General features: G+C 41.1%; 2 protein-coding genes across 2 annotated transcripts; one reads left to right on the forward strand and one right to left on the reverse strand.

The window, feature by feature from the left end:
- Positions 1-350: 350 nt before the first annotated feature.
- Positions 351-3,740, reverse strand: LOC118370349 (CMRF35-like molecule 3). The gene is made up of 5 exons (XM_035755306.2): positions 3,413-3,740; positions 1,744-2,055; positions 1,258-1,377; positions 1,002-1,110; positions 351-923 (listed from the first exon to the last, which is right to left on the reverse strand). Exons 1-5 carry the CDS (start codon positions 3,459-3,461, stop codon positions 800-802), a joined length of 714 nt encoding a protein of 237 aa, XP_035611199.2. The 5' UTR covers positions 3,462-3,740; the 3' UTR covers positions 351-799.
- Positions 3,741-8,312: 4,572 nt separating this feature from the next.
- On the forward strand, positions 8,313-11,371 carry LOC118370350 (dual specificity protein phosphatase 26-like). The gene is made up of 3 exons (XM_035755308.2): positions 8,313-8,491; positions 8,666-8,877; positions 9,321-11,371. The coding sequence occupies exons 1-3, from the start codon at positions 8,313-8,315 to the stop codon at positions 9,557-9,559; spliced, it is 630 nt and encodes a 209-aa protein (XP_035611201.1). The 3' UTR covers positions 9,560-11,371.
- Positions 11,372-22,959: the final 11,588 nt, after the last annotated feature.

Genomic DNA, 22,959 nt, shown 5'->3' on the forward strand with positions numbered 1-22,959 from the left:
TAAGACATTTAGATAAAGTCCAGATATGAACTCCCTTTGCCTAAAAAAATACACAGATCTTGAGACTAAATAAATAGTAATAGATACAATAAACATAGTCTGTATCCACACAGGAAACAAACCCTGGTCATAGACATAGCTCAAAAACCACAATGTCCTCTAACATGAAGCTGCTTTACCGGACGACTGATGGTTTTAGGTCAACTCATTCCATGATGTCATGATACATTACCACTGAGCTATACAGTACATTATATTGTTCACTCCAAGTCAGGAAACTACTTTTGATTCATCAGAATTTCCCACACAAACCCACAGAACATAGAGCTCACATCATTAGTAGTGTCTTTAAAATGGTTTATTAGCAAGGCATTCATATTCCATTTATAAAGCTGGAGAACATAGACAGACTGGTATTCCAAGGCTCTGATTCAAGGGAGAGGATTTGTTAAAGGAAAACTCCACCCAGAAACTGTCTTTTGGTATTTGTTTCATTAGTCCATTGTTGACATCGTCCCAAAATGTTTTGCTTGTCAGCAATCAAGTTTTCAAGATATATAACTTCAAAATGTCCCTAGGATGCAAAATGACCAAATATCAACTATGAATCAACTTAATAACTATCTGTCAACAACACTTTGGTCATCATGAGTTCCATTTTACAAGTACACATAGGCTAACCATGAAACACTTGAGATGTCTGTTAAACACATTGAATAACTTTTCCATAGTGAGTGAATGTGAGAGTGTGTCCACAGTGGTGTGTGAAGTGATACTCCAAGCGGCACCTCAGAGGTTTCTACTCATCCTCAGTTTGACCTCGGAGTCGGTTTGTCCTATACTTCACCACAGCCATGATGGTGCACAAGAGGAAGACCACTGCATTAACAGTTTTCGGCAGGTAGAATAATGTTCGCTCCCATCTGTAGAAGAATAGCATTGCTTTGAGATAGTAATTAAATGAAATCTTTGCATAATGACTATAGGATAGTGTAGCCTACCGCTGGGCTCCATGGTGTGTGTTGTTGACTGAGGCCTGCGAGGTGGAAGAGGAGAGTGCATATTCTCCCATCATAACTGCGAGCTCTTGGGTAGTTGGCATTGGCATTGCTGTCAATGTTTAAGAAAAAAACATAGTATCAGTACTTCACAGACTAGGATCAAAGTGTGAATATAAAGCAGAACCTACATCAAAATGGGAAGTTTTCGCATTACTGATTCACAATATTGTGTGAAAAGAGAATGCGCAGTACTTACTGATGGTGGTGGTAAACTGTGTTGTGGTTTGAACTGCAAACATCTCTTGAATAGTTGGTATTGATGTAAAAACACTACCCCCCTCAACTCCAGTCTCCTCTTGGTCAACAATAGGACTGTCTGAATAGAGAGGTTCAGAGCACAAGAACTCAGGAGCAGAAAAACAAAGTCCATTCAAGACTCTTAATTCAACAGACCACTAAGTTACGTGATGTGTAAGTTTCATTATCAAAATAGACTGACACAGAATTGTATTTCAAATGTCATTCTTCTACAGTACTGATATTTATGCCATTCAACATTTTATGTACATTTCTTGGGTCAGTTTGCTAGTTGATAGTTATCAGAAAATGAAGCAATAATGTCAGTAATTGTCTAAGAATGTCAGTGACACACTCATCAACAGGACAATTCATTAGACATTACTGAGCATTATTCATTGTGCTTTACTAAACACAGACACAAGCAGTGCAGGGATCTTCTTACCTGTAATGACTAGTTTGAACAATTCTAGCCATTCATCTGGTCCGTTCTTCTCCACTACACACCAGTAAATATCAGAATCACTTTGTTCTAGACTTTTCATAGTCACAGTAAAGGTTCTCAGATTGACGGCATCAGATATTGAGGTTTTACCACTGCTGTTGGGATGGTCAGTGCGTACCACATAAGAGCATGTAATCCAGGAATCCCCTTTACACCAGTATTTGACATTGTTTAGGTAATCCTGATGATAGATACATGGGATGGCGATGGAGTCTCCTGTCCACACAGACATCAACCTAATCCCGTCCGTTCCTGTAGACATAGAAACAGAAAACATTCAATTAGATGTTAAGATGTCTTGTGATTTTAGTTTTTTTTTTCTTGTCAGTGCAGGAATGATGTATCCTTTTCCATGGTAACTGTAAGTGAACATTTCTCGGGCTATACCGTATATATATACACACTACCGGTCAAAAGTATTTGAACACCTACTCATTCATTCAAGAGTTTTTCTTTATTTGTACTATTTTCTACATTGTAGAATAATAGTGTAGACATCAAAGCTATGAAATAACACGTGTGGAATCATGTAGTAACCAAAAAAGTGTTTAACAAATCAAAATATATTTTATATTTGAGGTTATTCAAATAGCCACCCTTTGCCTTGATGCCAGCTTTGCACACTCTTGGCATTCTCTCAACCAGCTTCACCTGGAATGCTTTTCCAATAGTCTTGAAGGAGTTCCCACATATGCTGAGCACTTCTTGGCTGCTTTTCCTTCACTCTTCGGTCCAACTCATCCCAAACCATCTCAATGGGGTTGAGGTTGAGGGATTGTGGAGGCCATCTGATGCAGCACTCTATCACTCTCCTTCTTGGTCAAATAGCCCTTACACAGCCTGTGGGTGTATTTTCCTATTGAAAAACAAATGATAGTCCCACTAAGTCCAAACCAGATGGAATAGCGTATCGCTGCAGAATGCAGTAGTGCTTTGACATGGTGGGAAATACACAGTTGATGTTGAGATGTGCCTGTAAATTGAACTCTGAAGCGTTTATTTGGGTTGCAATTTCTGAGGCTGGTAACTCTAATGAACTAATCTTCTGCAGCAGAGGTAACTCTGGGTCATCCATTCCTGTGGCGGTCCTCATGAGAGCCAGTTTGATCGTAGCGCTTGATGATTTTTGTGACTACACTTGAAGAAACGTTCAAAGTTATTTTAAGAAGGCACACCTGTTAATTGAAATGCATTCCAGGTGACTACCTCATGAAGGTGGTTGAGAGAATGCCAATAATGTGCAAAACTGTCATCAAGGCAAAGTGTTGCTACTTTGAAGAATCTCAAATATAAAATATATTTTGATTTGCTTAACACTTTTTTTGCTTATTACATGATTCCATAGGTTTGATGTCTTCACTATCATTCTACAATGTAGAAAATAGTCAAAATATAGAAAAACTTTTGAATGAGTAGGTGTTCTAAAACTTTTGACCAGTAGTGTATTTAAAAATAAATCAAGGTTGATCAAAACATATTCACATCTAAAATATAGATACAACGTTCTTGTATGAAACCAACAGAAGCCACCTGCTGCTCCTGTCTTCAATGTCAGCATGTTCCTAAGTTCATGGAGTACAATCACTTCAGAGAAACATGGTGCCCTTACCTGAGAGTCTGGAGAAGATGAGGAGGGAGAAGAAGAGACGAGAAACCATGTGTGAGCTTGTGTCTGCGTGTTATATAGTACCTGTGCACAAATGTGTGTGTGAAGGACCAAAGCACCGAAGACAATGACTTTACTTAAACATCCATGTCTGTAACTCTCTTCCTGGTTCTGTTTGTGCGCACCTGCCCCCATCTGTGGCAGGAAGTAATATCTTATCTAGGCTAGTTGTAACCCAAGGCGTCCAGTCACCTGAATTTCATTCTTTATTTACGTAGAGTTAATTTGTTTCTTTATCCAATATGCTTACACTCCGGGAACAGAGCACCTAGCTACAAAGGAGGCCTCAAAACATCAGACATTCCTGTTTTAGTCCTTTACACTGCACATGTCTGTGGGGAAGATAGCAACAATAACGGAGTGTGTGTGTATATTCTACCTTTTGATCAGTGGTTCTACAGCCAGCCTTAAACAGTCTCTCCTGCCTGTCCTGCGGGCTGTAGAAGGACCGTAGGTGGGGGTCGTGAAGGCTGTTGTGAGCCCCATCCAACAACTGCATGTTGAGGTCTGACATGACAAAGTTGAGGCTGTCCTGGAAGAGCTGAGGAATAGATTATTTTTTTGTTTTTAAAGTGACAAGCTAAATGTGTTGAGGTACAGTAGCCTATAGCACTTTCATGGATAGTTATGTCAATAATACCATCTTCAGCAATCAGTCCCTGACTTTTTGAAGACAGAACTTGTGATAATAAATTATATATAATGGGGTGGTAGGGTAGCCTAGTGGTTAGAGCGTTGGACTAGTAATTGTAAGGTTGCAAGTTCAAACCCCCGAGCTGACAAGGTACAAATCTGTCGTTCTGCCCCTGAACACGGTTCCTAGGCTGTCATTGTAAATAAGAAACTGACTTGCCTATTAAAATAAAGGTTAAGAAATACCATAGCAAGTCAGATCCTATGGTATATCTTCTAGGTATTTTTTAAAGCTTTATTTAACTAGGCAGGTCAGTTAAGAACAAATTCTTATTTTCAATGACGGCCTAGGAACAGTGGGTTAACTGTTCAGGGGTAGAACGACAGATTTATACCTTTTTAGCTCAGGGGTTTGAAACTTGCACCCTTCCGGTTACTAGTCCAACGTTCTAACCACTAGGCTACCCTGCCGTATAACATAGCAAGTCAGATCCTCTCTGGTTATCTTCTCTCCAAGGCTTGTTCTGTGGTACTGGAGAGCAGACCTGCTCTGATAGGGGCACTGAATTTGAAATGTTTTATACTTTTACTTTTGATACTTAGGTATATTTTATCAATTACATTTACTTTTGATATTTAGGTATATTTGATCAATTACATTTACTTTTGATACTTAGGTATATTTTATCAATTACATTTACTTTTGATACTTAAGTATATTTTATCAATTACATTTACTTTTGATACTTAAGTATATTTTGAACCAAATACTTTTAGACTTTTACTCAAGTAGTATTTTACTGGGTGATTATTTTACTGGTTCACTTTTACTTGAGTCACTTTCTGTTAAGGTATCTTTACTTTTACTAAAGTATGACAATTGGGTACCTTTTCCACCACTGCAACTACTTTGCAGTGAATAGTCTGTGTGCATGCAGTACTTTATCTAAACACAAGATGGTGCAACACACCACGATTCTTAAATGGAGCTTCAATAAATAGGCATATTTTCATCCTGCAATGCAACGTAGATATCAACAAATCCACAGCCGAATGTAATTGTGTTCAACTCACACACACTACGTTATTCAATTCTGATAAAACCACCTGCGATTCTTCTTCAAATATGCTTTACATGGTGGCTGTCCTGGTCCTTACAGGGATACTTTGGGATTTCTACTTCCCAGAGTCAGACTAAGTCGTGGATACCATTTTTAGGTCTCTGCATGCTGTTTGAAGGAAGTTGCTAACTAGTGTTAGCGCCATGACTGACTTCCAGCCATTGCACTAACGCTAGTTTGCATTGGCTCATAAAAATACACTACATGGCCAAAAGTATGTGGAAACCTACTCGTTAAACATCTCATTCCAAAATCATAGTCATTAATATGAAGTTGGTCCCCCCTTTACTGCTATAACAGCCTCCACTTTTCTGGGATGGCTTTCCACTAGATGTTGGAACATTGCTGTAGTGACTTGCTTCCATTCAGCCACAAGAGCATTAGTGAGTTCGGGCACTGATGTTGTGCGATTAGGCCTGGCTCGCAGTTGGTGTTCCAATTCATCCCAAAGTTGTTCAATGGGGTTGAGGTCAGGGCTCTGTCCAGGCCATTCAAGTTCTTCCACAATGGTCTCGACAAACCATTTCTATATGGACCTCACTTTGTGCACGGGAGCATTGTCATACTGAAACAGGAAAGGACCTTCCCAAACTGTTTCTACAAAGTTGGAAGCATAGAATCGCCAAGAATGTCATTGTATGCTATAGCTTTAAGATTTCCCTTCACTGGGCCTCCTGAGTGGCACAGTGGTCTAAGGCACTGCACTATTGTGTCCTGCATCGCAGTGCTTGAGGTGTCACTACAGACCTGGGTTTGATCCTGGGCTGTGTCACAGTCGACCGGGATACCCATGAGGCGGTGCACAATTGGTCCAGCATCGTCTGGGTTAGGGAAGGGTTTGGCTGTCTGGGATGTCCTTGTCCCATTGTGCCTTAGCATGCACTCTGACACGATCACCAGTTGTGTTTCCTCCGACACATTGGTGTGGCTGACATCCGGGTTAAGCGAGCATTGTGTCAAGAAGCAGTGTGGCTTGGCAGGGTCGTGTTTCAGAGGACGCATGGCTCTCGACCTTCGCCTCTCCTGAGTCCAAACGGGAGTTGCAGCAATGGAACAGGACTGCATCTACCAATTGGATATCACGAAAAAGGGGGGATTTTTAAATATTTTTAATACAATAGATTTCCCTTCACTGGAACTAATGTGCCTAGCCCGAACCATGGAGGCAGGTAGCGCTCTCCTGGCATCCGCTAAAGCACAATTCATCCATCGGACTGCCAGATGGTGAAGCGTGATCCATCCCTCCAGAGAACACGTTTCCACTGCTCCAGAGTCCAATGGCGGCAAGCTTTACATCACTCCAGCCGACGCTTGGCATTGCACATGGTGATCTTAGGCTTGTGTGCGGCTGCTTGGCCATGGAAACCCATGTCATTATTGTCCCAACGAACAGCTCTTATGCTGACCTTGCAACCGTGGCAGTTTGGGACTACGACTGGAACCGCTCTACGTGCTTCAGCATTCTGCGGTGCATTCTGTGAGCTTCTGAAGCCTATCACTTTGCTCCTAATTGTTTCTACTTCACAATAACAGCGCTTACAGTTGACCGGGGCAGTTCTATCAGGGCAGAAAGTTGACAAACTGACTTGTTGGAAAGGTTGCATCCTATGACAGTGCCATGTTGAAATTCACTGAGCTCTTCAGTAAGGCCATTCTACTGCCAGTGTTTGTCTATGGAGATTGCATGGCTGTGTGCTTGATTTTATACAGCTGTCAGCAACGGGTGTGTCTGAAATAGCCAAATCCACCAATTTGAAGGGTGTCCACATACTTTTGGTGATGTAGTGTACCTCTAACTTCCTTCATACTGCACACAGAGACATACAAATGGTATCCACGAGTTCATCTGACTGATAAAGGGCATCATTGCCAAGTAACATTTTAGTCATTTAGTGGACAAGTAATTTACAGGCGCAATTAGGTTTAAGTGCCTTGCTCAAGGGCACATCAACAGATTATTCACCTAGTTAGCTTGGGATTCGAATCAGCAACCTTTCAGTTACTGGACCAACCTCTTGACAGTTCGGCTACCTGCCATGTTGTTGTGTTTTGGTCTAAACTATTGTATCCTTCATAATCTATAGCAGCCTTTATTGAATATTATTATACTAAATGTTTTATTGGTCAGTATCATTCGTGAAAAGCCCCTTTCTGTAATATAATCTAATAATCGAATTAGTTGCTATCAAAACAATGTTTCGTAAACATAATAAAGTAATAACATAGGTATGCTACAATATTGAGGAAAAATGTGTGTTATCTTAAATTTGCCTGGTAAGTAATGTGTTGCTGTGACCCTGTTTATGGTCAAATATGGTCCGGGTTTATTGATGATTTTTACATCATTTTACATCCATCCCACTGTTGCTGTATCATGTTCAATAGGCGAGGAACATGGCGGATAGTATGGGCGCCCTGTAGTCGCGTGAGGAGAGGAGAGGAGGGGTGACGCTCGAGAGATAGAAAGTGAAACGAGAAGGAAGAAGGTGAATGATTCTTATTGTGGGATTTTTTTCCCCTCCGGTTTGTACTTTTGTTAGAAGATGTAAGGCATTGTGTAGATAACTCTAATTAATACTGTGTAGCATCAAGCATAAACTCGAGAATAAACAGACATCAAAGAAATTCAAGCGAATCAGAGAAATAGATGCGCTTTAATGTTGATTATTCGCTCTCGTATTATTGCAGAGATAAATGTCGCCCACCGTTAAAACGTAGATATTCTTTCTATGTTCATATAGCTATGTTTTTGCTCTGCAAGCCAATTGTGTTAGCTGATGGTGATTTCACCAGCATATGCACGCAACAACAAAAATATGTTTTCTGATTAACGAAATCTATTCACTCATAGGCTACATGAGTGGGCCACGTTTTTGGCAATTACATATCGAGTATTAAATATTGTTAACAAAGTAACGTTGTGTAGATAAACATATCTCATAATGGCTTGAGAAGCATTTAACGTCTTAGGAACCATTAACAGAGCTGATAAACCAATCTTGTCATATGCGCATGCTGCTGTGATATTGATGGTCTGGAACGCAACCAACAAAAATGTATTATTTTTCTACCAGAAGCACACGTCCCAGATGGCGTTCATGTCCCGGTTCTCCCGGTCCCGGAGCAGCTCCAGATCTCCCAACAGGAAAGATTCGGGGCGCGGGTCCCCTGTACTAACAGTGTCTGAGCTGGAACGGCTCCTCTACACTGGGAAAACAGCGTGTAACCATGCCGACGAGGTCTGGCCCAGGCTCTACATTGGAGACCAGTGAGTAACCGAGGCTGCAAAACATTGTGCTTTTTCCTAAGTCTAATATGATATCCAACATTTTTTTAGACATAAGAGACAGGCCTCTATCTGAATTTCAGCTAATTTTGTCATTGGTTGCTTGAATAATTGATCAATTTACTGATTGCCCTCCCCAACACAACTGTACTGCAGAGACATTGCATCAGACCGGCGTGAGCTGGCACGGCTTGGCATCACCCACATCCTGAACTGTGCCCAGAGTAAGTGGCGCGGCGGGGCGGAGTACTACGCTGGCATGGACATCACCTACCAGGGCATCGAGGCCCACGACACGCCCTCCTTCGACATGAGTGTCAACTTCTACCCCGCTGCAGAGTTCATACACAGAGCCCTCAGCAGCAGTGGTGAGTCAATTTGTCTTCCTCTCTCTCAAACACATACACTCAACACACTCAGCAAAACCGAGGCTTGAGTCAGCACAATCGATTCACCTGCAACAATTCAAGCATGGCCCCCCTCGCATGCAGTAGTTCACGCAGACACACACACACAAAAACACATACACATACACACCTTCACATCTGCACACACATACACCTTAACACGTACTTAGGTGCACACCATCTACAAATATTCATCCCACACCTGTTGATCTGTTCAGATGTTCCTGTGTGTGTATAATTGCCCTGGAGGTCAACACGTCCTCATCTCTCTCTCTCTCTCTCCTTCTCTTCTTTCTCTTTCTGTACCTCCCTCTCTCCCTCCCTCCCTCTCTCCCTCCTTCCTTCCCTCTCTTTCTCTCTCCCTCCTACCCTACTTCTCTCTCCTTACCCCCCCTCCCCTCTAGGTAAGGTGCTGGTGCACTGTGCGGTGGGTGTGAGTCGTTCGGCCACGCTGGTTCTGGCCTACCTGATGATCCGTCAGAACCTGACCCTGGTGGAGGCCATCAAGGCAGTGAAGGACCACCGTGGCGTAATCCCCAACCGGGGCTTCCTACGCCAGCTCAACGGCCTGGACAGCATCCTCCGGGACAACCGCAAGGCTCTACACTCCCCAACCTCCCCGACCTCTCCAACCTCTCTTTAGAGCTAACAGGCTAACACAGCTAAATACACTACTTTAGAGTTGTAACAATGCTAACCCATCTACAAAACCTGGGTAAACCATTTTTTCAACCAGAAAAATACATCAGCAACGGGTGTGTCATTGTCTTTCCCATGTCTTGATCTCGTCATGAAAAAGGCGTCTTTACCTGGTTGAAACAGAGACCAATTGGTCGGAATCTGGTTTTATGACATCTTCAAAACCAGAAAAACAGTTTACAACCAGAAATGGATATAATTCAAATGTCAGGCAGAATTTCTTTCATGCTGTGTGGTCGTATGACAATAGTTGTCTGTTTCCCTTTTTATCTTTGGATAAAAGCACCTGGGTCTTGACTAACAGTCCCAGGTATTGTGGTCAGTTATACAGTACTAACTATATGGTAGAATTGCGTATCAATGGGATATAAATCATGCCTTATATAGAAGTAACTTCAACCTATACAGTGCAGTAGAGACATGGAGACATTTTGATGACATGTACAATCATATCATTCCCAAATGGCCATTCCAAGACATTTAAATGTTTCCCCTTAAACCACTCGAGTGTTGCTTTAGCAGTATGTTTAGGGTCCTTGTTCTGCTGGAAGGTGAACCTCCGTCCCAGTCTCAAATCTCTGGAAGACTGAAACAGGTTTCCCTCAAGAATTTCCCTGTTTTTAGCACCATCCATCATTCCTTCAATTCTGACCAGTTTCCCAGTCCCTGACGATAAAAAACTTCCCCACAGCATGATGCTGCCACCACCATGGCAGCATCATGCTGGGGATGGTGTTCTCGGTGAGTGCATTACGCACTCAAGCCACAATCACTACGCACACCTGCCTTCCCCCCGTAACAGGCATCAGCGATCATTGGACTCACTGGACTCAATTACTTGTGTCATTACCTTCCCTATATCTGTCTGTTCCCAAGTTCTGTTCCCTGCTCTGGGATTAATTGTCTCATGTCCGTTTTACCCGTGTTCTGATGCTGTTCCTGTCTTGTTTCCTTGTCTGATCCCGAATACATTTCTGACTCCTCACTCCTGCTTCTCCTGTCTGGCGTCGGTCTTTATAGACATTGCGTTTTCCTTGATGGACAAAAAGCTCAATTTTAGTCTCATCTGACCAGAGTACCTTCTTCCATATTTTTGGGGAGTCTCCCACATGCCTTATGGCGAACACGAGACGTGTTTGTTTATTTTTTTCTTTAAGCAATGGCTTTTTTCTGGCCACTCTTTTGTAAAGCTCTGTTGAGTGTACAGCTTAATGTGGTCCTGTGGACAGATAATCAGAGATAAAACAAAGAGACCAAAGATAACCCAGAAGGAGCTGCAAAGCTCCACAGCGGAGATTGAATTAATGCCCTCCTTGCTTTGTCCGTGAGTTTTGGTGGGCGGCCCTCTCTTGGCAGGTTTGTTGTGGTGCCATATTCATTCCATTTTTTAGTAATGGATAATGATGCTCCATGGGATGTTCAAATTTTCTGATATTTGTTTATAACCCAACCCTGATCTGTACTTCTCCACAACTGACCTGTTTGGAGAGCTCCTTGGTCTTCATGGTGCCCCTTGCTTAGTGGTGTTGCAGACTCTGGGTCCTTTCAGAACAGGTGTATACTGAGATCATGTGACAGATCATGTGACACTTAGATTGCACACCGGTGGACTTTATTTAACTAATTATGTGACTTATGAAGGTAATTGGTTGCACAATCTTATTTTGGGGCGTCATAGCAAAGGGGGTGAATACATAGGCACGCACAGATTATTTTGCTGTGACAATACAAGTCAAATTAAAATACTACATCTGTAGCTACCTACTACCTACTGTGTTTTTTGTTATTTTATGTGCTAGGCTTCTGTACCAGCTGAACCTTGGGGATTTATTTTGCATAATGGCAAGCTGTTTTGAGCTCAATCAAATCAAATCAAATGTATTTACATAGCCCTTCTTACATCAGCTCATATCTCAAAGTGCTGTACAGAAACCCAGCCTAAAACCCCAAACAGCAAGCAATGCAGGTGTAGAAGCACAGTGGCTAGGAAAAACTCCATAGAAAGGCCAAAACCTAGGAAGAAACCTAGAGAGGAACCAGGCTATGTGGGGTGGCCAGTCCTCTTCTGGCTGTGCTGGGTGGAGATTATAACAGGACATGGCCAAGATGTTCAAATGTTCATAAATGACCAGCATGGTCAAATAATAATAATCACAGTGGTTGTCGAGGGTGCAACAGGTCAGCACCTCAGGAGTAAATGTCAGTTGGCTTTTCATAGCCGATCATTGAGAGTATCTCTACCACTCCTCAATCCCATTTTAGTTCAGTTCATTCAGCAAGTGCCAATTATTTGGAGTAGTTTTCAATATATACTCCTGGGTGGCACACCGGTCTAAGGCACTGCATCTCAGTGCAAAAGGCATCACGACAGTACCTGGTTTGAATCCAGGCTGTATCACATCTGGCTGTGATTGGGAGTCCCATAGGGCGATGCGCATTGGGCCAGCGTTGGCCGGGGAAGGCCGTCATTGTATATAAGAATTTGCTTTTAACTTAACTTGCCTAGTTAAATAAAGATTAAGAAGTATATATACAAAAAATAGGAATGTTAATTTGCAGAATTGATATGGACCTCAACCCTGCATGCAGACAAAGTCAAGAAGGCTTGCGTATGGAATAGATGACAAGTCAGAATGATTGATTATCCAATGCTGACATTTACTCCAACTGAAAATATTCCTGTTCGTTGATTATGAATACCTCAAGTAGCCTCTATGTGTGTGACACATACTTTATGTCTGGTCTCAACATACCATTTGATATACCATCTCTAAACAGTGCCAGGATGTTAGAGTTGCACCTACAGTATTACTATAGTATTACTATGTTATTAATACAGGTGTACTATAGTATTACTATGATATTACTAGGTTTGCACATTTTAGGGAATATTCAGAGGTGAAAACTTTCCGTGGGAATTAACAGGAATATATGGGAATTAAGGGGAATATATGGGAATTAAGGGCAATATATGCAAATGAATATTAATACCATTTAAATGTTGATGTTTATTGCATTGGATATATTTACCATATAATATGGAGACAGAAGCATAAACCTTTTAACTTATCATAGACATAATTGGAAATTATTAAATCCTTCCAATAGAAATGGAAAAAAAACAATTTAGTTACGAATTGAACTTTAATTAAATGAGTTGACTCTTCACATGGGATGATTTCACTGAACAACAAAAGAAAGGGAATATTGAATGATCCCCAATGATCCATCGCATCTCCCAAAAACATTTTCAACATACTTCTGGAAAATGGATAGTCTAGAAACTAAAGCTTTGGTTGTCTTCCTTTCAGGCTTCAATGTCTTCTCCCTGGACCTCCTCAATGTCCACCTCTTGAACATCAGACTCTGAGGCCTCATCTTCACTGTCACTTTCCAACCTTGTTGAGGATGGCTCAAAGTTTGGCTCAAAAAGCCTCAAATTTTCCCAGGTGGCCACCAATTTGTTTACCCTTGTATTGGTCAGCCTGCTGCATGCTTTGGTGTGTGTGTTCCCAAACAAGGACCAGTTGCACTCTGAGGCGGCTGATGTTGGTGGGATTTGGTGGATGATGGAGGCAACAGGGGAAAGAGCCTCAGATCCACAAAGTCCCTTCCACCAGGTGGCTGATGAGATATGTTGGCACGACTGCCATATTGCATGTCCATCCCAAAGCCCTTCCTTGGAAGTGTGCTTCGCCAGACTGCCAAGAAACTTGCCCTCATCCAGGCCAAGGTGGTAAGACATGGTAGTGATGACACCAAAGGTCTTGTTGAACTCTGCACCAGACAGGATGCCCTTGTCAACATACTTGGGGTCCAACATGTACGCTGCGGCGTGTATGGGATTCAGGCAGAGGTCTTCACACTTTTTGATGTATTTCAGAACTGCAGTTTCCTCTGCTTGGAGCAACAGTGAAGTGGGCAGGGCAGTACGGATTTCTTCTCTTACATCAGCAAGCAGAGTCTCAACATCAGACAGGATGGCATTGTCTCCCTCAATCCGTACAATAGCTACTGCTTTAGGTTTTAGGAGTTTCAGGCTGCTTACCACTCTCTCCCAAAATACTGTATGTCATATAAAATATATTCACCCTACCCAGTATTGTAATTAAAAGTCAGCTCAGACAGTCTAGTAGTATAGGTTGAATAGCATCTCATTAGTGTGCAAGGTCTTGAGAATCAGATGTACATGTGATGGAATAATGCACTGTGCATGCAGAGGGTTGAAATTTCATTGAATTGCGGATAGTTTAACCAAAATATTCCATGAGACCTAGAATTGCCTTATGTGTATCCCACAAAAAAAGGTTCACTGTTATAAGCTAACTTTTTTGATGAATTTAACTTCTTGTCGCACCTATTCCGTTATGGGGATCATTTTCGTGAACATCCGCTGAATTGCAGAGCGCCAAATTCAAATTAAATTACTACAAATATTTCATTTTTATGAAATCACAAGTGCAATATAGCAAAACACAGCTTGGCTTGTTGTTATTCCACCTGGCGTTTCAGATTTCAAAAAAGCTTTATAGCAAAAGCTATCCAAGCGTTTATGTTAGGACATCTCTCTCAGCAGACAAAACATTACAAACAGCTAGCAGCAAAGTACATTGGTCACAAAAGTCAGAAAAGCAATAAAATGAATCGCTTACCTTTGATCTTCGGATGTTTGCACTCACGAGACTCCCAGTTACACAATAAATGTTCCTTTTGTTCGATAAAGATTATTTTTATATCCAAAAACCTCCATTTGGTTGGCGCGTTTTGTTCAGAAATCCACAGGCTCATGCAGGTCATGACGGGCATTCGAAAAATTCAAAATAGTAACCGTTAAGTTCGTAGAAACATGTCAAACGTTTTTTATAATCAATCCTCAGGTTGTTTTTACAATAAATAATCGATAATATTTCAACCGGACCATAGCTTTTTCAATAGGAGAGAGAGAGAAAATGTCTGCTCCAAGCTGTTGCGCATGCAAAACTCTGGTGGCACCCAGCCATCCATTGACGCGATGTGATCCTTCTCGCTCATTTTTCAGAATAAAAGCCTGAAACTATGTCTAAAGACTGTTCACACCATGTGGATTGCAAACAAATGTTTCTGTACCAAATATTAAGTTCTGCTTTTCTGATATATCAAATACTTATGTCATGCAATAAAATGCAAATTCATTACTTAAAAATCATACAATGTGATTTTCTGGATTTTTGTTTTAGATTCCGTCTCTCACATTTGAAGTGTACCTATGATAAAAATTACAGACCTCTACATGCTTTGTAAGTAGGAAAACCTGCAAAATCGTCAGTGTATCAAATACTTGTTCTCCCCACTGTACATTCCTTTCTTCCTAGGTCTATGCTACATAACCCCTTCCTAATGAACAAACATTATTCATCATTATATAAATACAGGGTAGAATTCTGTTAGTTATAGTTCTACGTTGAAGTATCCATCATTTAGTCATTATTCATAAAAATCCCATAACAGGCACGCAATGGAACAGGGAGATTTGTTTATCTCAGGCACTTCCTTGTTGGATTTTCCTCAGGTTTTCACCTGCAATATCAGTTCTGTTATACTCACAGACAATATTCTGACAGTTTTGGAAACTTTAGAGTTTTTTTCTATCCTAATCTGACAATTATATGCATATTCTAGATTCTGGGCCTGAGAAATAGGCAGTTTCATTTGGGTACGTTTTTGTTAATGTAATTTCATAATTCCAATATGTTTTCATTAATTGAATTCTCTTAGTCTATTCTATGAGAATTTGTAAGATTCTTATTTGCATAAAATAGACAGAGACCAGTCTAATCAAAATTAGATAATAGTATTTATTCTCGAAGCGCGCTGCCATGTAACCACGAACAACAGTTTATATACAAAATATGACGTCATAGGTTATAAAACATCCTTTCTCCAACAGTTCAAACGTTTTTTCCCACCCCTTCTCTCTCTCACTCCAGACACACAGTTATGTCGAGATTAAACTTCTGAAGTCTTCATCCATCACCATTCAGCAGACAGTTCCAGCTAATGGAAAACCTAAAACACACACTGCCTTATCTAAACATCCCAGAGCTAAGTTGAGTCGGTTCAACCATAGGTTAACGACACTTTTTGCTTACTTAAAAACCCACAATTCCAGTCCTATCCAACCTGGCTGGAATGGTATTTATTTTATTTAATTACCCCCTGTTTCATGCTCCACAATCATGTAACGATGTGGGTGTCGTGGGTGTGAAGTCAGGCGCAGGAAACAGAGAGTTCAATATAGTGCTCTTTTAATGCATACACGGTGAACAACGGCCACCCCACAAAACACTGGGTGCTCAAAACAAATGCCCCAAACGCGGGGACGAAAACAGTCCAGTAAAATCCACGAACAGAAACAAACACGTTCGCCTCCAACATACACAAATGCACAAAGAAACAGGCGGGCCGGCTGACTAATAAAGCCCAACTAATTACCACAAACTCATAACAGGTGTAACCAATAAACACACAAGGAGGGGGAGAAAAGAATCAGTGGCAGCTAGTAGGCCGGCGACGACGACCGCCGAGCGCCACCCAAACGGGAAGGGGAGCCACTTTCGGTCGGAGTCGTGACAAATCCCTTCCTTATGAATTAATATTGTTAATCAGATATAATAAAACAGTTATAGTTCTATTTCAAATGTATATATTGTTTAGTCATTATTCATAAAATTCCTAACAGTTTTTCATCCAAACATCAAAATACTGCCCCCTACACTCAACAGGTTAAACAAAATTCCCAAAATTCCTTAACTTCCAATGGAAGAATTATGGAAAGTTTCCGACCCATTGCAACCCTAGATATTACTTCAGGTGTACTATAGTATTACTATAGTTTTACTATGTTATTACTACAGGTTTACTATGTTATTACTACAGTTGTATTAGGTGTGAGAAGTTATTTAATTTTTAATTTTACCTTTATTTAACTAGGCAAGTCAGTTAAGAACACATTCTTATTTTCAATGACGGCCTAGGAACAGTGGGTTAACTGCCTGTTCAGGGGTAGAACGACAGATTTGTACCTTGTCAGCTCGGGGGTTTGAACTTGCAACCTTCCGGTTACTAGTCCAATGCTCTAACCACTAGGCTACCCTGCCGCTAATGTAGCAAACTGTTGATAGATGTACAGTACAGTATGTAAGAGTTGGATTTGAGGATGTGATCGTGCTCAGTCAGTGGAGTGTTGAAGTGATCTGTTGACTCGTATGTATCTTGTGTACAGCAGAACATTTAGGGTTTTGCACATACAGAATTATCATTATTTGGCTGATAATGGGGGCCTTGAGGGAAAAAATGGGCTGATTCTGGTCCCAGTCCGTCCCTTGTGTGCAGAGGTTTGTTTACAGGCCTTCTGTCCCTATGTAGTGTGTATCTGTAGGGTTCGGTGAGGTTATTGATCCTGTATGTCTCTGTGTCTGTTTATACTCTACACTTCTACCTTTCCATTTCGTATAGAGACCCTTTCTATAGGAATTCTTGAATATTTTTTTTTTAGCTTTGTTATTTCTGTGTCCTCGGTCTGTGAAATTGTATATAAAGAACTAAATGAGCAGAGAGGTTGTCGCCTTAAGTGTAGTTCAATAACCTGACTGTTTAACCTGTGTAATAATTCAATAACCTGACTGTTTAACCTGTGTAATAATTCAATAACCTGACTGTTTAACCTGTGTAATAATTCAATAACCTGACTGTTTAACCTGTGTAATAATTCAATAACCTGACTGTTTAACCTGTGTAATAATTCAATAACCTGACAGACAACATATTCTAAAAACAAGACAAGTCAAAGTCAAATGGACAATATGGAATGGATGGTCAGGCTACTCACAACTGCTGTCCAGGAGTTTGATCCAGTGGGCTAAATGTTCATGATCAGTTGTTTTAAGTTCGTATCCATACACATTTTACCAGCTGATCATAGCTAAAAAGAAAATACTTCTGCATTTCCCGCTGTGTAAATACATTGCAAATAGGCTCAGGATAACTCCTCCTGATAAAGTTGGGTAGCTGATATTCAGAGCTTAAATAGCCAAATTGATTAGTCACAGGAATCCGGACTAATAAATCCAACGCAACGGCCTGTTTTAAAAAACAATGGGCCTACCACATGGATGGGCATTCATAAAATTCCATTGCTAGCTGACATGGTAGGCTACACCCCAGTAAGCACGGACTGACGCCAATGTCTTTTTTTGGTCCTGTACGAACCAGCTGTCTTTTTTTGGTGTTTCCAAACAGTAGGCCAACCTCTCTTTTACGCTACTGCTACTCTCTGTTCATCACATATGCATAGTCACTTTAACCATATCTACATGTAAATACTACCTCAATCAGCCCAACTAACCGGTGCCTGTATGTAGCCTCTCTACTTTTATAGCCTCATTACTGTATATAGCCTGTCTTTTTACTGTTGTTTTTATTTCTTTACTTACCTATTGTTCACCTAATACCTTTTTTGCACTATTGGTTAGAGCCTGTAAGTAAACATTTAATTGTTTTATTTATTTATTTTATTTCAACTTTATTTAACCAGGACGGCTAGTTGAGAACAAGTTCTCATTTGCAACTGCGACCTGGACAAGAGAAAACGTAGCAATTCGACACATACAACAACACAGAGTTACACATGGAGTAAACAAAACATAGGCAATAATACAGCAGAACAAAATAAAACAAAAGGTCTATCTATATACAGTGAGTGCAAATGAGGTAAGTTAAGGGAGGTAAGGCAATAAATAGGCCATGGTGGCAAAGTAATTACAATATAGCAATTAAACACTGGAGTGGTAGATGTGCAGAAGATGAATGTGCAAGTAGAGATACTGGGGTGCAAAGGAGCAAGATAAATAAATAAATACTGTATGGGGATGAGGTAGGTAGATAGATGGGCTGTTTACAGATGGGCTATGCACAGGTGCTGTGATCTGTGAGCTGCACTGACAGCTGGTGCTTAAAGCTAGTGAGGGAGATATGAGTCTCCAACTTCAGAGAGTTTTGCAGTTTGTTCCAGTCATTGGCAGCAGAGAACTGGAAGGAAAGACGACCAAAGGAGGAATTGGCTTTGGGAGTGACCAGTGAGATATATCTGCTGGAGCGCGTGTTACGAGTGGGTGCTGCTAAGATGACCAGTGAGCTGAGATAAGGCGGGGCTTTACCTAGCAGAGACTTGTAGATAACCTGTAGCCAGTGGGTTTGGCGACGAGTATGAAGCAAGGGCCAAACAACAAGAGCGTACAGGAGGCAATGGTGGGTAGTGTATGGGGCTTTGGTGACAAAACGGATGGCACTGTGATAGACTGCATCCAGTTTGTTGAGTAGAGTATTGGAGGCTATTTTATAGATGAGATCACCGAAGTCGAGGATCGGTAGGATGGTCAGTTTTACGAGGGTATGTTTGGCAGCATGAGTGAAGTATGCTTTGTTGCGATATAGGAAGCCAATTCTAGATTTAATTTTGGATTGGAGATGCTTAATGTGAGTCTGGAAGGAGAGTTTACAGTCTAACCAGACACCTAGGTATTTGTAGTTGTCCACGTATTCTAAGTCACAGCCGTCCAGAGTAGTGATGCTGGACGGGCGAGCAGGTGCGGGCAGGGATAGGTTGAATAGCATGCATTTAGTTTCCCCTGCACTTAAGAGCAGTTGGAGGCCACGGAAGGAGAGTTGTATGGCATTGAAGCTCGTCTGGAGGTTAGTTAACGCAGTGTCCAAAGAGGGGCCAGAAGTATACAGAATGGTGTCGTCTGCGAAGAGGTGTACCAGAGAATGACCAGCAGCAAGAGCAACATCATTGATGTATACAGAGAAGAGACGGCCCAAGGATTGAACCCTGTGGCACCCCCATAGAGACTGCCAGAGGTCCGGACAACAAGCCCTCCGATTTGACACACTGAACTCTATCAGAGAAGTAGTTGGTAGACCATGCGAGGCAATCATTTGAGAAACCAAGGCTGTCGAGTCTGCCAATAAGAATGTGTTGATTGACAGAGTCGAAAGCCTTGGCCAGGTTGATGAATACGGCTGCACAGTAATGTCTCTTATCGATGGCAGTTATGATGTCATTTAGGACCTTTAGGACCACTGTAAGGTGTACACCTGTTGTATTCGGCGCATGTGACTATAACGCTCTTCTGAAGAAGAGGACCAAAGCACAGCGTGGTACGTGTTCATGATAATCTATTCAAATTGAACACTGACACAAAATAACAAAGTGGAACAAAACAAAACAGTTCTGTCTGGTGCAGACACAAAACAGAAAACAACTACCCACAAACCCAGGTGGGAAAAAGGCTAAGTATGATTCTCAATCATAGACAACGATAGAGAGCTGCCTCTGATTGAGAACCACACCTGGCCAAACACAAAGAAATAGAAAAGATAGAAATAAAGAAACTAGAATGCCCACCCTAGTCACACCCTGGCCTAACCAAAATAGAGAATAAAAACCTCTCTATGGCCAGGGCGTGACAGTGACAAATAAACTTTGATTTGATATAGATGGCCATTCCTAAAATGTAATTTCAGGTGACACTGTAGGCTATACTTCAGTAAGAACGGACTGACGCATTTTGGATGTCTTTTTTTGGTCCTGTCCAGACTGGATGTCTTTTTTTGGTCCTGTCCAGACTGGATGTCTTTTTTTGGTCCTGTCCAGACTGGATGTCTTTTTTTGGTCCTGTCCAGACTGGATGTCTTTTTTTGGTCCTGTCCAGACTGGATGTCTTTTTTTGGTCCTGTCCAGACTGGATGTCTTTTTTTGGTCCTGTCCAGACTGGATGTCTTTTTTTGGTCCTGTCCAGACTGGATGTCTTTTTTTGGTGCAGACGTCTATGATTAGTTCAGATTTTGTCTGGTCGAGACCAGCCTTGATTTGGCGCAAACATACGTAAAATTATGTCTATAAATTATGTATTTTCAACTCTAATTCAGAACTGAAAATTAACCTGATTTCAACGTCAGGAAAATACGTATTTTCAACATTTCATTCAGAACCGAAATGGAACTGAACTTCAATGACTGGAAAAGTAAGTATTTTAGACTGGGACTATCCTTGTATGGGTGGCAATTTTTTTTGTCTGGTCTAGGAGGGCAGAATGGCCAGGACTGGCCCTGGTCACAACCCTGCCCACTGACATCCAGATGTGGTGAGTTGAGCCATATTGTGTTGCTTGTCATTATTTTTTATATCCTCGTCAGAGGAAACAGAGGACATGGCAGATCTTTGTCTAATTGTCTCCTTCCTGTCACAGGATGAAATGTGATCACTGTGCTGACATCACCACTACACACAATATTGTATGACTCTATTGTCTACGTGTAAGACTCTATTGTATGACTCTATTGTCTGTGTATGGCTCTATTGTCCGTGATTAGGCTTGTATTGGATGGATGCAGCTTTACCCCAGACTAAAAGCTGAGCGTGTTTAGAGACAATTTGTGTTGTATAGAATGAACACAGTTACCATAATTGCCACATGGTTATTATTGGCTCCAAGGTCATGTAGCCTCATCATCATCATTTGGCTGCATGACAATCAACCATAAGCTTCCCCAAGTTGCTACGGTGGTTGAAAGCCACTTGTCTTCATCCATCCCCCATCAGGCCTTGAATGTATATGTAACGCTCGTCGTCGTAATGAAGTGTGGACCAAAGCACAGCGTGGAAAGCGTTCATGATTTTTATTGTCAAGAATCACTCAAACAAAAATAACGAATACAAAAACTAAAGCAAACAGTTCCGTCAGGCACAGATACTAAACGGAAAACAACACCCCACAAAACCCAAACAGAAAATGACAACTATTATATGATCCCCAATCAGAGACAACGATAGACAGCTGCCTCTGATTGGGAACCACACTAGGAAAAAACAACAAAGAAATAGAAAACATACATTTTCCCACCCGAGTCGCACCCTGACCTAACCAAACATAGAGAATAAATAAGGATCTCTAAGGTCAGGGCGTGACAGTATGTGAGATATGTTCACTGGTGCTGTCGTCTTCTTTTACCAAGTGATGGATTGTAAAAGGTATATCACTTTGCAGCTTTTTGCTCTTCATGTAGAAAAAACATAGGCGCCAAGCCTGATTCAACTGAAATCTTGATTGAAGAATATGCTATGATATGTTGAAACAGGTCTCATACTGCATGGACTGGAGGTCAGGGCCACGGGTTTAGACTCGATTCTAGACACATACGTCTGTTTGACTGTGTATGTTAGCTCAACAGCACTGAACAGTCTTGGAACCACTGGGCTAAAACATTCAGCCATGCAGGAACCAAACTGGCATATCGCAAACATCCTGAGGACAGTTTAACATGTTATTGGTGGTATTTGGGTTCCTCTTCTGACATGTAGCAGACAGCAGTACAAGGCCATGGGTCATTTCCTGCTCATATACATAGTTGAGACTTGACAGCCGTGTTTCATCGTGGTTCATGTTCTTAGATGAAATTGGTACAGAGATTGGTACATAGTACAGCCACTGTGTGAGATGATGAAACATTGTCCACTAGTGAAAACTTTTTCACCTGGTGTAAAATGTTGTTGTACAGTATAAAATGGTATCTGTTTTATATGTACACTACTGTTCAAAAGTTTGGGGTCACTTAGAAATGTCCCTGTTTTTGAAAGAAAAGCACATTTTTTGTCCATTAAAATAACATAAAATGTATCAGAAATACAGTGTAGACAATGGTTGCTGATAATGGGCCTCTGTACACCTATGTAGATATTCCATTAAAAATCAGCCGTTTCCAGCTACAATAGTAATTCACAACATTACTATTGTAGCAGGAAAAGGATGATTTTTAATGGAATATCTACATAGGTGTACAGAGGCCAGTTATCAGCAACCATCACCGCTGTTTTCCAATGACAGTTTGTGCTAGCTAATCCAAGTGTATCATTTTAAAAGGCTAATTTATCATTAGAAAACCCTTTTCCAAATATGTTAGCACAGGTGAAAACTGTTGTCCTGATTAAAGAAGCAATAAAACTGTCATTTAGACTTGTTGAATATCTGTAGCATCAGCATTTGTGGGTTCGATTACAGGCTCAAAATGGCCAGAAACAAATAACTTTCTTCTGAAACTTGTCAGTCTATTTTTGTTCTGAGAAATATAGGCTATTCCATGCGAAAATTTTTCAAGAAACTGAAGATCTCGTACAACGCTGTGTACTATGTTCAATATGTGCATCATAATGCATATCATCAGCTTAGCAGCACTGAAAATAACGCACTGTCTGAACTTCAAGCTCTGTCTCAGAAGTGTACGCGCCTCCCCGCGTCTCTCTCATTG

The sequence above is a fragment of the Oncorhynchus keta genome, chromosome 9 (genome assembly GCF_023373465.1).
Source record: "Oncorhynchus keta strain PuntledgeMale-10-30-2019 chromosome 9, Oket_V2, whole genome shotgun sequence".
NCBI lineage: Eukaryota > Metazoa > Chordata > Actinopteri > Salmoniformes > Salmonidae > Oncorhynchus > Oncorhynchus keta.